A 12,976-nucleotide genomic window follows, 5' to 3' on the forward strand; every position below is an offset into this window, starting at 1 on the left:
GGTGGGGAGGGGGGAGGAGGGGGGGAAACAAAACCAAAAAGAAGTCATTTTTTTGACAGTGTTCTACTACAGTTCTACCTAAAAAGAACCCACACGTCACAGAAACTTTCAGACCACTGGTTAATATTTGACAAATTTGCTGAGAGCTGAAAACAGCTTCTTATATGGAAATATGGAACAATGTTTATAATAGACAGTGCTGCCAGCCTCACTTCTACTTAATTTATCTGAATAATAATCCAAAGAGGAAACACACAGCCTCACCACTGCCTTCACAGCACATGTTAATATTACTGCTGAAATGCAAATCTACAGAGAATTAAATGCTGTGTTGTTGTAATATTTTAGTTTTCTCCAGCCTTGATTCCATTGTTTCATTGGATAAAAGGAATACATCCATGTAGGAGTAGAGTGCCTGAGAAGACTGTATAAATAACATGCTTTCTCTAAAGCAGAGATGTAGCCAAATTAAAGAACGGTGGACTCGCATTTCTGTTTTGTGGGTGTAAATTAACACTTTTTGTTGTTGTTAGCTTCTCTGGCATTGTTGCACATGAAAGAGTAATTAGCATTTTTAAATTGCTGGAGGTTATGGGTTCACTTTAGATTTAATTCAATTAAACTGCATCACATGCTATTGGTTGAAAGTAATGTATTGAACTGATGCATGCTGTAACTTTTCCCTTTCTTAGCATTTGTAGGTCAGACTGCAGATGCTGCTACTGGAACTGCTTCAATAATTGTCAACAGTGAAGGTACATATTTCTGCTCTAAATTGTCCTCTTTGTTCTGCCTCTACAGCCATAAAAGAAACCTTTGCCTTGTCACTGTTAATTGTGGAATTATTTTTTTACACCTTTCTTTTTTTTTCATGATCTTATTCACCCTTCGTTGCACTTCCTTTTACTACAGGCAGTGTTGTAGGATGAGGTGCCTAAAAGAGGCAGAATCAGACGCTTAGATTAGCAGTGTGATAGCCGTAATTCAATCAGTCAGCTGATTACCTAGTTTTACACTGGCCAGAACACACAGTGTAGCAGAAGGTTAAAGCTCTGCTTCTCCATCACCGCTTACTTAGCACGTTTACTATGAGGAAAGGGTTTGCGTCCTCAGCGCACTGAGTCATTGTGCCCTGAATCAGGAATTGTCCTTAGTATAAGTAGAAATATTTATGTTGATTTTGTAATATTACCACAATTCTTGATCCCAAATTGCTTCTGCAGTGATGAATTCACAGTGAAATGGCATGTTTGTTTTTTCTGTGTTAATTTTCCTTCGCCTTTGCTCTCATATTCCAGGAGAAGAAAAGAAGGTTTGGCTTGTTTTCATGTTCTTCTTCAAGTTTGCTAAATTATCCTCTGAAAACTTTGTTTATCTTTTCCTCAAGCAAGTTGTGCTATTGAGAGCTCTTATGAGAAGTACGTGTGTTTGGATCAAAGTTTAGAGCTCGGGACCAATAATGTTTATGCAAACATAACAAATTAAGTGTGATTGGATTAGTTCACTTCTGGTGCAGCTAAGAGTCTTCATTTGAACAGTTACCACAGCTTAGCTGACACATCAATTTAACAAGCTCCGATGCAATCCGATGGTAGTACGTTGGGCTGCAACTCAAAATGGGAAAGGAAACATGACTGTTCACTCCAGGAGCAAACCTGGGAAGGAACTGTGACTAAAGACAAGTCTACACAGGAACGTTCAGGAAAATTAGGCAAATTAGTTGGAGATGTGAGTTTAATTTTCCCTAAGTAAGAATAATCAAAACCATGCATGACAGCTCTAATTCTGAAATAAGGTGGCTCCAATGCATTGAATAAACTGGACACCTGCCTCTTACTTCCACCTTCTTCTCTTGGCTTGGGTCAGCAGGTAAATCAGTTCCTAAGATGAAAACAAGTCTTAGGAGCTGCTTCTTTATGCCCCATACAGTCACTACTCTGGCCATTGTAAATGGGAGAGACAGTCAGAATCCAGTAGCATGCTCCCAGGCCTCACTGTTTTGTACATGTAACCGTGTTTTGGACTAGGTTTGCTGTGCAGAACAGTTGAGTAAGAAGCAGTCTTGTTTCTTCTCAGTTCATATGCATGGCCAACTAAGAGGAACATGGTCTAAACTTGCATGAACAGAGGATGACCTGTTAAATCTGTAACACCATGAATTTTTCTAAAAGAAAAGGAACAAAACCATCTTGTAGACCTAAAACCTTTATATGCACCAGTAAAGGGAAAGCAATTGTTCAGTGCCATGATGTTCACAGTTCCACTTACATGTTCGTGTCAGTGGGAATGGTCTCTGATAGTCTTGTGATTCACGTAGTGGGCTGAATAATGCATAATGTCGTGCAGTTGGTTCCCTTCAGAAACTAAAAAATCCTAAATGAAGTTACCGCTGACCTCAGATTTTATTTAGAATCTAGTGGAAGAGCAAACCTGGTCAGAACTATGCTATAAAGCAAACAGATGCACAGAATTGGTAATGGTTCTGGTTGTTACTTCTCTCTAAAACCATCTGGCGCCTGAATTGAGTAAATTGCAATAAAATAGCAGTACTTATGTGCTTTGCTGTTGCAAGAGACACTATTTTTTTCCCCTGTAGAAACCTGGCTGATTTGACCTAAACAGGTTTTACAGCACTTTTCAAAGGGCTTGTCTACACATGCTTTATACCACAGTAGTTATGCTGGCATAGCTGAAACACCACAGCATTCAATGCACTGATGTAAAGCAGTGTCTGCTAGTTTAAATTATACCTATAAGGGAAGATTTGAAGTTGGGGGTGGTGATGTGTTTTGTGTTAAGATGAGGGGCAAATAAAAACCATAGGTATCATCTCTTTAAATTGCCAAGTTTTTGCTGTATTTTCACACACCTAACCTGCACTTCATCTTACCAGTTCTTCACAAGTACCAGTACTTGGGAAAAACACCAACTCCAGTCAGCTGAGTAAAATCGCAGTCAGAAGAAGAGATGCTCAAGTAGAAGGAGCAGGCTATGATGAATGAGTGAAGGCAGAGGAAAAGAAAGCTCTAGAGAGCAGAGTCAGAAGAGGCTCTAAACTAAACTTTCCCTGACGTTACCCGTGTGTCTAGCTCGTGTTGCTGAATTTCTGGGAGGATTTATACTGGTTACTGAATTGCACAACTGTAACTTATCCACTATTGTAAATTGCACAGCACTAAAGATTTGAAAATTATCAGGCGTATTTGATATTCTCAAAGTTGCATGGTAATCTGCGACAATACAGTACAGTTTCAATAAAAGATAGGGAGGTTAAATCCCTGCTTAAAAGCAAACCAGGGGAGAGATGTTTAACAAGTTTGTAGTGCTGCACTGGCAAACGTGCAGCCCAGAGACACTGCAGAGGTTCCCTCTGGGCTGGTCTCAGAAATCTGTGCAGAAATCTTTTTCTGGAACCTCGTGGTCTTTCCAGTTGTTCTCATTTATACAACTGCCTCTTCACATAGGTTTTGGCCAAGCACAGGCTTCAGTTTACCAGGATCCTGTACACTGTGACCCTCTACTTTCTCTCTTAAAGCAAAAAGCTGGTACATCCACCTGCTTTTCTTAACAGGTTTTCTTTGAGGTGCATCGCACCACTTTGAACCCCAGCTTTTGTACCTCCTTTCAGCCTGCCTTACTCCACTAGTTCCATCACTTAGCACACCTTCTGTTAACAGTGTGCTATGGAATGGTAAGAACTTCGTCAAGTGATGTACTTTTACACACACATAGAGGGAGGAAATCCTCTTTATGGATAGTTTTTTACATGATGACCTGTGAAGTTCATGGCAGCTTTGTCCGTATCTTGTACTGACTGCTGACAGCACCAGTAAGCTGACCTGACTGTACCAGTAGTTTGAACCAGTCTGACAGCTTCCGTGTTCATAGCAAAAATTCAGTGGAGGGACAACAGAGGTTGGCAGGTCATGATTAAAGTGCTCTTGATTATTGCAAGTTAGGGCTTAGAACTCACCTAACACAGAACACTGGGAGATAACCCTCACTCGAGATAGGCGTTGTGCTGACTTTGCGATAAAGTTATTAATCATTCATGAACAGTGAATAGGCATTATTTTGTAAGTGAGTGTACCTTCAATACCAGAGCACTGCTAGTATAAAAACATTCAAAATATATATTTAGATAAGGCTAAATAAACAAAGCAAACTTAGAATACACATGCCAGCTTGTTTGTATTTTACTTTCCAAAGAGAAAATCTTTGTTCTCAATCTTCAAGGTTATGAAGAAATGTCACCTGAATTTTTATAGAATTTCTGCCTGTTGTCATTCATCATGAACTTGAATGTTGTGTGCACAAGACTATTCAGTGCTCCTACCAAGCAATTGCATAGAAATTACGATACCATGACACACCCAAAACTTGCCCTCAAATTCATGAACTGTGTGATTTGGCAGCAATGATTTTTCTTGTGACACTCTTTTCTGCTCACAAATACAGTCTCTTTTCCTTATGAATTATTATGCAGAAGCTCTGCTTCTGTTGTTACAATTGCATTGGTGGAGATTCTGCTGAATTCTAAGCACTACTGATGGCTTTTAGGCTCATCATCCCATTATAAAAAGTGAGGGTTGTTGCACTGTGGTGTTTGCTGGTTTGCCTTTGATTTTTCCACTGGCACTTCTCATCTGGTGGCATCTATAAAATGACACTTGTAAAAAAATCTAGCTTGAGCTACCCATCTTTCTAAGAATCGACAGTAGCAGGTTTAGAAGACCAACTGAGGACAGTATTTACATATGCAGCCTTCACACTGCTTTAAGTACTGGTTGAACCCAATCCCCATCTGGTGTATGCTTGCACGAGTTTATCGGCTTCATTCAGCTGTTCTAGCGTACAGCAACTGTGAATGTGGCCCTTAATATTTTAGCTGATGTCTGCAAAACTTAAAATCATATAGATGGTCCCATCGAAACTGAGAATTTTTAGTGTAAGCAAGCGTATATTAGAATTAACTGTAATGCAGTAAGTATATTTTTCTCATTTTTAGTGTGGGCAACGTTTTACCTCACTTGAGGCCTTTCAAAGTTAGGTGTGCAGCTTAAGGCTTCACATAGAATTAACAGGTTCATAGGCATTTCCGGACAACAGTTTATCTCCTCCTCAAACAGATATCTAAGATATGTAAGAGTAAAAAAACCTCTGGAAATACTTGTCTCTCCTCCTTGTTGAAGGAACCTAGAAATTAATTTTCTTAGAATTTTCTAGAATGTAGAATTTTTTTGGAAAACTTTAGAAATTAGTTGGACAAGATGAATCCCACCCCTCTGCCATCTGTCTTTAACTCTGTTGTCCCTGGTGCTGATTTCCCATCTGATTTCCTTGGCAAGAAATAATTGCTTGCAACAAAATTGTTTCTGGTAATACAAAATTCTGATATTAATTGTGAGTGCATGGGTCCAGATTCTGCTTTCGTGCACGCTTGTGTAACTTTGTGGTGACTGCTGTCATTCACAGTTAGTGAGCTCTATGTAGCTAACAACAGTATGTGGCTTTTTCTCCAAAGCTTGGGTTAAGCCCGCCTGGGCTTAGACTGCAGTAGGTACTGCATCTCCCTGTCAGGTTTGAAAGCAGACTTTGAGTCTCTGACCTTTTGGAGTTACAGAGAAAAGCTTCTGACTGGGATCCAGTGCAGTATGGTCTACCTGGAATTTGTACATATGGGTTTAAGCAAACAGCCTTACTTATCGCCTTGGGCCATTAGCTCTGAAGTCTAATAATAATATACATGTCAGTACAGCTAAATAGTTCAGCAAGATAATGCAGCAAGACATGTGGATAGAGTCTGAGATTCTAGGTAGCACACAGTCCAGGCAGAAATTAAATATATTTTTGTTCTGCTGAGTCCCTGCCTTTTACTGTTTGCACTGCTGCACCCTGTAAGCTTTAAGAATAGCTTGGCAAAATAGGTGCAATTTGGTTTTGAATGTTTCCTCAACAGGATTCAGATATCTGTGATAGCATTTACTTGTTGCAGAAGGTTTTTTCGGGATGCCCATCATTGTCTGTTGAAAAGCAGGGCGTTGTCTTTAAATGCTGAGGTTTTGCTTTTCGTATGCAGCTGTTCTGTACCAAACCATTGACAGCAGAATTGCTTTGGAAAGCTTGGGCCCCTCCCTCTGAGATCACTATATTATTCTTTCCATTGTCCTGCTTTCTTTTCAGAACGTATTTAGGGAGACAAGCTTTGCACGTTTCTTATTCAAAGGACTTTGAAGTCACATTCAACAAAAATAATGTATTTAAAAACATAAATATTTATTCACGGTGTAATTCAGTTCATTACAGAATTGGTAGCCTTTAATGATTGGCAGTCGTTAAAGGAATCTTCAGCGGGGGCGGGCTGAGCCTGTAAATCAAGGAACAACTGACTTATTGAATTTAATACCTGAGTGATTAATAATAAATTTTAATTTGAAGGCACCCATGCCTGAAGGTCTCTAGGTGTTGTAACAGATATTAACAAAAGAAAGAATGAAAGAAAGGAACTGCAGTAAATGAAGGCAACTTGCACATCTGAAGAAAAAGAAAAGAATATTTGGAACCTGTGTAAATGAACCTCCTCACCTAACTGTAAAACAAACTACAAGAATGTAAAGGATCTTAGATGTGCTTTGAGATACTGCCGTGCTTTCCACACGTATCGCTTTGCTTCAACCGTTTTACTGGTCAGCTTTAAGTGCAGAAAAATCTGGCACCCACCTTCTTAACTCACTTCTGATAAAGCTTTCCTTAGACACAAGCATTGCTTTTCCTAGTTTTGGTGGCAAGCTGATTCTGCTTTTCATGATGGCCCTAACTTGAAGTGTGGCAGGTAAATGGAGCAAGCCTGTTTCAGAAATCTAAACAACAGGCATAATTTTTATAGCTGGGTGAACTATTCTCTTTTTCCAGCTGATGGGAAAATTAAAATGTTTATGGCATTTTCGCATACGAACTCAATCACAATGATGTTTTTTTCTTCAAGTGCTACTGGAATATTTTAGGAAAATGCAAGTACCAGCCTCAATGTATGTCCTCCATCTCCCCTGTGACTAGTACAGTGCTGCTTTAGAGTTCAAAGAAAACACCAAAATAAGACTGGGGAAAGGCCATACATGAGTTTTCCCAAAGAAATATATACTATGTTTGTTGTTCAGTGTAGCATTCAATACTCCATTGATCTTTCTGATTATCTTCTGAAACCCTTGTATATTTGAAAATGCCAGCGATACATACATTTCTAGTGGGTTTTTTTTGGAAAGGAAATTGAAATCCTCATCTGAAATGTATTGTAGAAAATCAAGGAACTGTTTTATGTACTTTATTGCAAAAATTAATGTAAAAAACCCACAATATCTTCTCTTTAGGACAAAATGTTATTGTCATAGTCCCAGGAGCCAACCTGCTTTTAAATTTTGAAGACCTGAAGAGTGCTTCTGATGTCATCTGTCAAGCCAAAGTGGTCGTTTGCCAGCTAGAAATAACCCCTGCTGTTTCTCTTGAAGCTCTGAAAATGGCACGTGCCAGTGGAGGTAATTTAACATAAGCCATTCTGTCTCCCTCATTTGTGTCGCATGAAAAATACTCTTTATCTTGCTTTCTAAATAAAGATCCCTTGGTCTATTCTAGTTTCTGTCATACTAGTTTTATTTAGAAATGAAACAATAGCCAGCAAATTCATGCTATGCTAATGAAAACTGAATTCAGTTTGAAAATTTTGCAGCGTTTACCTTGAATGGCAAATCAGCCTGTACCCTTACAATCTCCCCGCGTATGCCTGGTGCTGCCTTCCCCCTGATTTGCATGCTGTGACTAAATGCGGTGTAATGTTGTTAGGTCAGGAACTCTGGGCCTGACTCTGGTATTATTCCAGGGCAGAACGGGCATAATGAATGCAAGTCAGTAAAGCTCCACACACAATAAAGTGAATGATATGACCTCAAAAACAGATTTAAGCCCTTGTTCACCCAGCATAGCAGTAGGTATGGCTGTGGTTTTCTATATAGTAGTTAACATCCTTAAAGTAAAAAATAAAAATGCTTTTTCTTCTCAACCAAAATTCTTCGTGTGTGACATGGCATGCTGCCATTGACAAGACAGTCCTAGTCTGTGAAATGATTAGTGAATTGTTACTGTGCTGTAATTTAATTGTAGGCCAGTGTTCCTTCAGCGTAGCATATGCCTACATAAAGGCTGCCGTTTTGCTTGAACAGGATGGGGTTTCACTACCGACTTGATGGTTTTGTGTTTAAGTGCCTGTAACGCTTTTGCTTACTCAAACACAATTAGCACTGAATTTGAACACTAAGTAAATAATTATGCGAGTGAGGCATCTATATGAGATTAAAAATATTGTTGTCGTCTCTCTGGAAGATCACGCTGGGAGGGGAGAGCTCACAGTATGGTCAGTCAGGCAGCAGGTCCGGCATGGAGCTGTGACCAGAACTGTCTGGTTCCTTGCAGCTGGGCCCAGGTTTGCTCCAGTACCTCACAGCACTTGGGTATCGTTGGCTCTTCAGTCCTTCTGCACCGCAATCTGTCCTGCACCTGCTGTGAGCACTGGTGTTCACACACGAGTGAAGTTGTCAGCTGTAGCAGCACTCTGTGCATCCTGTTCCTGCACTTTGTGCTGATTTAAGCACAACGTTAAGGTGCGGGGCTGGGAGAGAGTGGCACTGAAACCGTGGTGGTAATAGTCATAAGCTCTATGAACAGAACTGTATGTGGGGAAAAATTATTTTGACTTTGTTTGAAATGTCAAAACTGGGTTCATGCAAATCTAAAGAAAAATTAAAAACTTTAGAAAACTGAATAACACCTGGAATGCTTAAAATACAGCAGGGGAGCAGAGTTTACTATATATTTTTCATTATGTTTTGTGAAAATGGATAAAAGCATTCTTAATCTAGGGATTAATGAACTATAGTTGAGTCATGAGACAATCTCCGTGACTTACTTTATCTGCTTCTAACTGTGCATAGTTTTGGTAAGATGCTTCACACTTTGTCACCCTCATACGGCAAGATGCCAGCCTGTGACAGAAGAAAAGATAGGAGTTTTTTAAAGGCAATTAAAAAAAATCAAAACCTGATACAGAGAGCAGACATGCAAGCATTTAGCAACTGCAGACAGCACAGTATATCGAGAAAAGATAGTAGTTAACTGTGGGCCAGCTATAGTTCTGCGCTGTCAGTCTGCTGTCGTACAGCTCTCGTATCAGGAAAGCTTTGGTTGCTTCTGCTTCAAAGCAATAGGCTACACATGTTCAAATGTCATGTGCAGTCAAATCTGAGTAAACAGCTGAGTTTGTAGCACTGTAAAAATCTATCCTTAGCCAACTGTAAATTGTTAATGCAATTTCCCTTCTTTTAGCCTGCAATACCCTCATGTATAATGCAGTACTGCGTGTTAGGATGTGCACTAGACTATTTTCGTTTAAAACAGATGCATACCCAGATGCCTCAAACCTCTGTTTCAAGGGTTTCTTGCTTGTTTTTCTTCATTCTTACTGAAAGAAATAAACAATAGATGGAGAAAAAATGTGGACACACAGGCAAGAACCCTTTGCTTCTTTTCAGTGAACATCACCTGGGGCCTGTAACCTAGAGAAGGACATCTCATGTTCCAACATCCCCTCGTTGGGGCACTGCTTATTGAAGATCTTGTGACAGTACTGTGAAGATGGAAGGGAAGGAGGGAGGGAATGAAGGAGGGGGGGTTGGTTGTGGGTAATTATATGAAGTCGGTATAAATTGTCGTGGAAATCTGACAAGAAAATTCTAGGTTTTTAATCACCATGTGTTGTGAAGCTGCTTCTGCTTCCAAGAGGGGTCCGCTTCATTGATGGGCAGAATGTTATTATATACCAAAGCCTTTAAAGCAGTTTTTGGGCCTCTGTAATGACAGACTCCATTAAACATGGCTGATAATTTCCCACCTATTAATACTGTAGTAAAGAATGGGCTGGAAGCAGCCTCGGTTGTTAAGGTTCCATGTCACTTGCAAGTAAAGGATCTATTTTTCAGGTCCTTCAACTTTTTAATCTTGGGCTGCAATTTTTCACATCAGCTGTTTGTCTGTGGTTAAACTCTTTGTAATTTCTGCCAAAGCATAGTGGCTGCAGAAAGCAGGCAATGGAAAATGCCTCCTACCCTACCCCCTTTTAAATTATGAATACTGGCTACCTTCAAATTTACTTAGGACTTGATAGCAAGGGAGCTTTCTTTTAAAATATAAGCCTTTAAAACAATATGGAAATCTGCCTAGTTTTACTGTATTATCTATCTGCCTTTGGAAAATAACTACCTTTCACATAGATTTGAGGAGAATTTTTAGAGCTTCACAGCTAGCTTCCCCTGAGAGTCTGTCCACACAGGCGGTTGTCCATTTGGGCAGCACAACTTTCAGTGTAATTCCTGAATCTGGTTTTAGGCAACTTCTTTTATACTGTTAAAGATCTCTTGTAGGCCCAGGAAATGCAGAGCAGGAACTTGCATGACTTGAATACAGAAGAGAATGCTGGGGAGGGAGAGTAGATTTCAGACAGGGAAGTGTAGGAGGGATTTGCTTGATTTTGGAATGGCAGAGGAAGAAAGAAGAGGGAAGGTGAAAGGGGAAAAAAATTGGAACAGAGAGTAGGATTTGTTGAATAGAGATTGGAATATGGTGGTAGCATCAGAGTGGTAACTTCGGCTGTGGGTACTGGAAGTGAGAGAAAGAAAACTTAGGAGAGGGGACATAAAGAGATACGATGTGATGAAAGTTGAGTGAAATGGGTTACTATTTAATAATGTCTATGCAAGGAGGCATAAAGAATGGAAACGAGGTAAGGAGAATGGATCTTGGCAAAGGGAGAGGAAGAATTGGGGCAGAAAATAATTTTGTGTTCCTCAGGGAGACCAAACAGATTACCCTGTCCACAACCTGAAAGAGAATCTTAGGATTCCTCTATCTCCCCCCTCCTCATCAGATATTAAATAAGGGAGCAAACTAACAGTCATGTATTACACCCTGTTCATGATGCGTCTGTATTACTTAAAACCCAAGTTGGAACACTTCCAGTGCTGCTCCTGACCTGTGTACCTGTGGGTATGATCCCTCATGACGGAGTTGGCTTTCCAGTGTATGCTGTTAGTTTTACCTAGGAAAGTATACCTTAAAGATTTGTGTTTAAAAATACTTCATTAGGGTTGCGATTCAGAAAATAGGAAATGCAAGAGTTAAGCTCGCCTGTGAAACCTTAATTTGTCTCCTTCCTGCATATGTATTATGTTGCAGTCTTTAATTATGTGATCACATGCTGTTTTTCAGTGGTATGTGATCATATAATTAAAGAGTTTATTATAATACGTACTGTATTGTAATAATATAAGGGAGCCAAATTAAGATTTCATTGGAAATCCTAATCCTGGTATTTTCCGACTTCTGAGTAAATGTCTGTCGCTTTAATACTCTTTTTAACGAGGCAAGTAGGGAAGCATGATAAAGTTGTACAGTCAAAGGCTAAAACTTTTAGAGTGTTAATCAAAAAGGTTATCTTCTAAGCTTCCCAGTACTCAGATTTCAGAAATCTCTGCATCTTTCTCTTTTAGGGCATTTACTGGGATTCAGAAGTGTTCAGAGTATCTGGATATGATGTGCTGTAGCTTAGAGTCTAAATATGTGTTTAGGACTGAAAATTTAGGCATCCCAGTTGCAAGATTTGATCACTTACTATAACAAATATTTCTCAAGTAAGAGAGTGTGCTTTATATAAAAATGATGGCCTTGTGGTTAAGACATAGAAGTATTAATCATAAAATTGGCAAAGTGAGAAATCAAATCTGCAGACTTCCTGTGTTAACAGTGAGTAAGTCACTTAAACTGTCCTCATGACAAACCTTTTCTGCTGTTACATGGGGCCTTAGGCTACAGTTTAAAGCTAGGTTAACTAACATATTCTACCACATGGTAAGTTCAGGTCTAGCTCTGCCAGATAGCATATTAAAAATATACAGTGCCTTGCCTACACTACAGTTTTATAATGGGGCAGTTTGAACAAGTTAGGTAACACATTCAGAAGCACGTTTAACTCCTTGTCTGGACATGCCCTTCATTACTCCATACCCCTGTTTTTTCATGTACAGAACGCAGATAACAACACTGAAAAAAATCTAGAACAAAATCAGGTCTTGTAAAACTCTTTAAAATCCTGGAAGAAGCGTCATCAGTTTAACAAATTACATTACTGTTGAAAGCTTTTTTCTCTTTTTTAAATATATTTAATAATTTCTTGGTTATTTTTTTCTGTTCCCATCATGACAGGTGCCTGCACATGAAATAAAAGAGAACTTTAATATAAAAACCAACTTTTAGCAGTTCTATGAAATAAGTATACAGAAACTGAGAGCCGTTTGTGTGTTAATACTAAGCACTGGGGACTATGAATTAACAACCATAGTATTTCAGGTGATGGTTTATAAATCTAAAACACTGGCAATATAGACATTTTCTTTTTTTTTTTTTTTTGTGTTCCAGTTAAGACTTTATTTAATCCAGCTCCAGCCCTTGCGGACTTAGATCCACAATTTTATACCCATTCTGACATCTTCTGCTGCAATGAAACTGAGGTAATGGTCATATGTCCTGTTAAACAAGGAGTCTTTAAGCAGTAAAATTTCAGAGGGATTCTGTTCTCAGAAGTGCAGCACAAGGAGCAGGGAAACAGAGTCATGCTCCTCATACATAGGACTTTTTGGAGGTGAAAAGTTTGATCCCTGGCCTAACGAGCAAAGAGGAGCATCCTAGAAAACCTTTAGATTGCACTCAAAATTAAAGTAATTGTTTGCAGTGGGAAAGTTGTGTCCAGCCATCCTTACAAGTAGATGAGGAAAACAAATCCGTAAAAGAACACTTTTAAAATGTTATCACTGAGTGGTAAATATTAAAATAGATCCTCGTCCTTGTTCTGCGCTCCCTTGATATGATTAGCAGGAAT

At 39.2% G+C, this 12,976-nt stretch overlaps 1 protein-coding gene across 1 annotated transcript in view; it reads left to right on the forward strand.

Annotated features, from left to right (window-relative positions):
• Nucleotides 1–692: 692 nt before the first annotated feature.
• Nucleotides 693–12,976, forward strand: part of RBKS (ribokinase) — a gene marked incomplete at its 5' end in the record, with an annotated part of 42,630 nt that continues 30,346 nt past the window's right edge. The window contains 3 exons of the mRNA XM_010156348.1: nt 693–755; nt 7,368–7,532; nt 12,517–12,608. Of these exons, the coding sequence (XP_010154650.1) occupies nt 693–755; nt 7,368–7,532; nt 12,517–12,608 (320 nt within the window). The remainder of the gene's footprint in view (nt 756–7,367; nt 7,533–12,516; nt 12,609–12,976) is intronic.

The sequence above is a fragment of the Eurypyga helias genome, unplaced genomic scaffold, assembly GCF_000690775.1.
Source record: "Eurypyga helias isolate BGI_N326 unplaced genomic scaffold, ASM69077v1 scaffold37697, whole genome shotgun sequence".
NCBI classification, from domain to species: Eukaryota; Metazoa; Chordata; class Aves; order Eurypygiformes; family Eurypygidae; genus Eurypyga; species Eurypyga helias.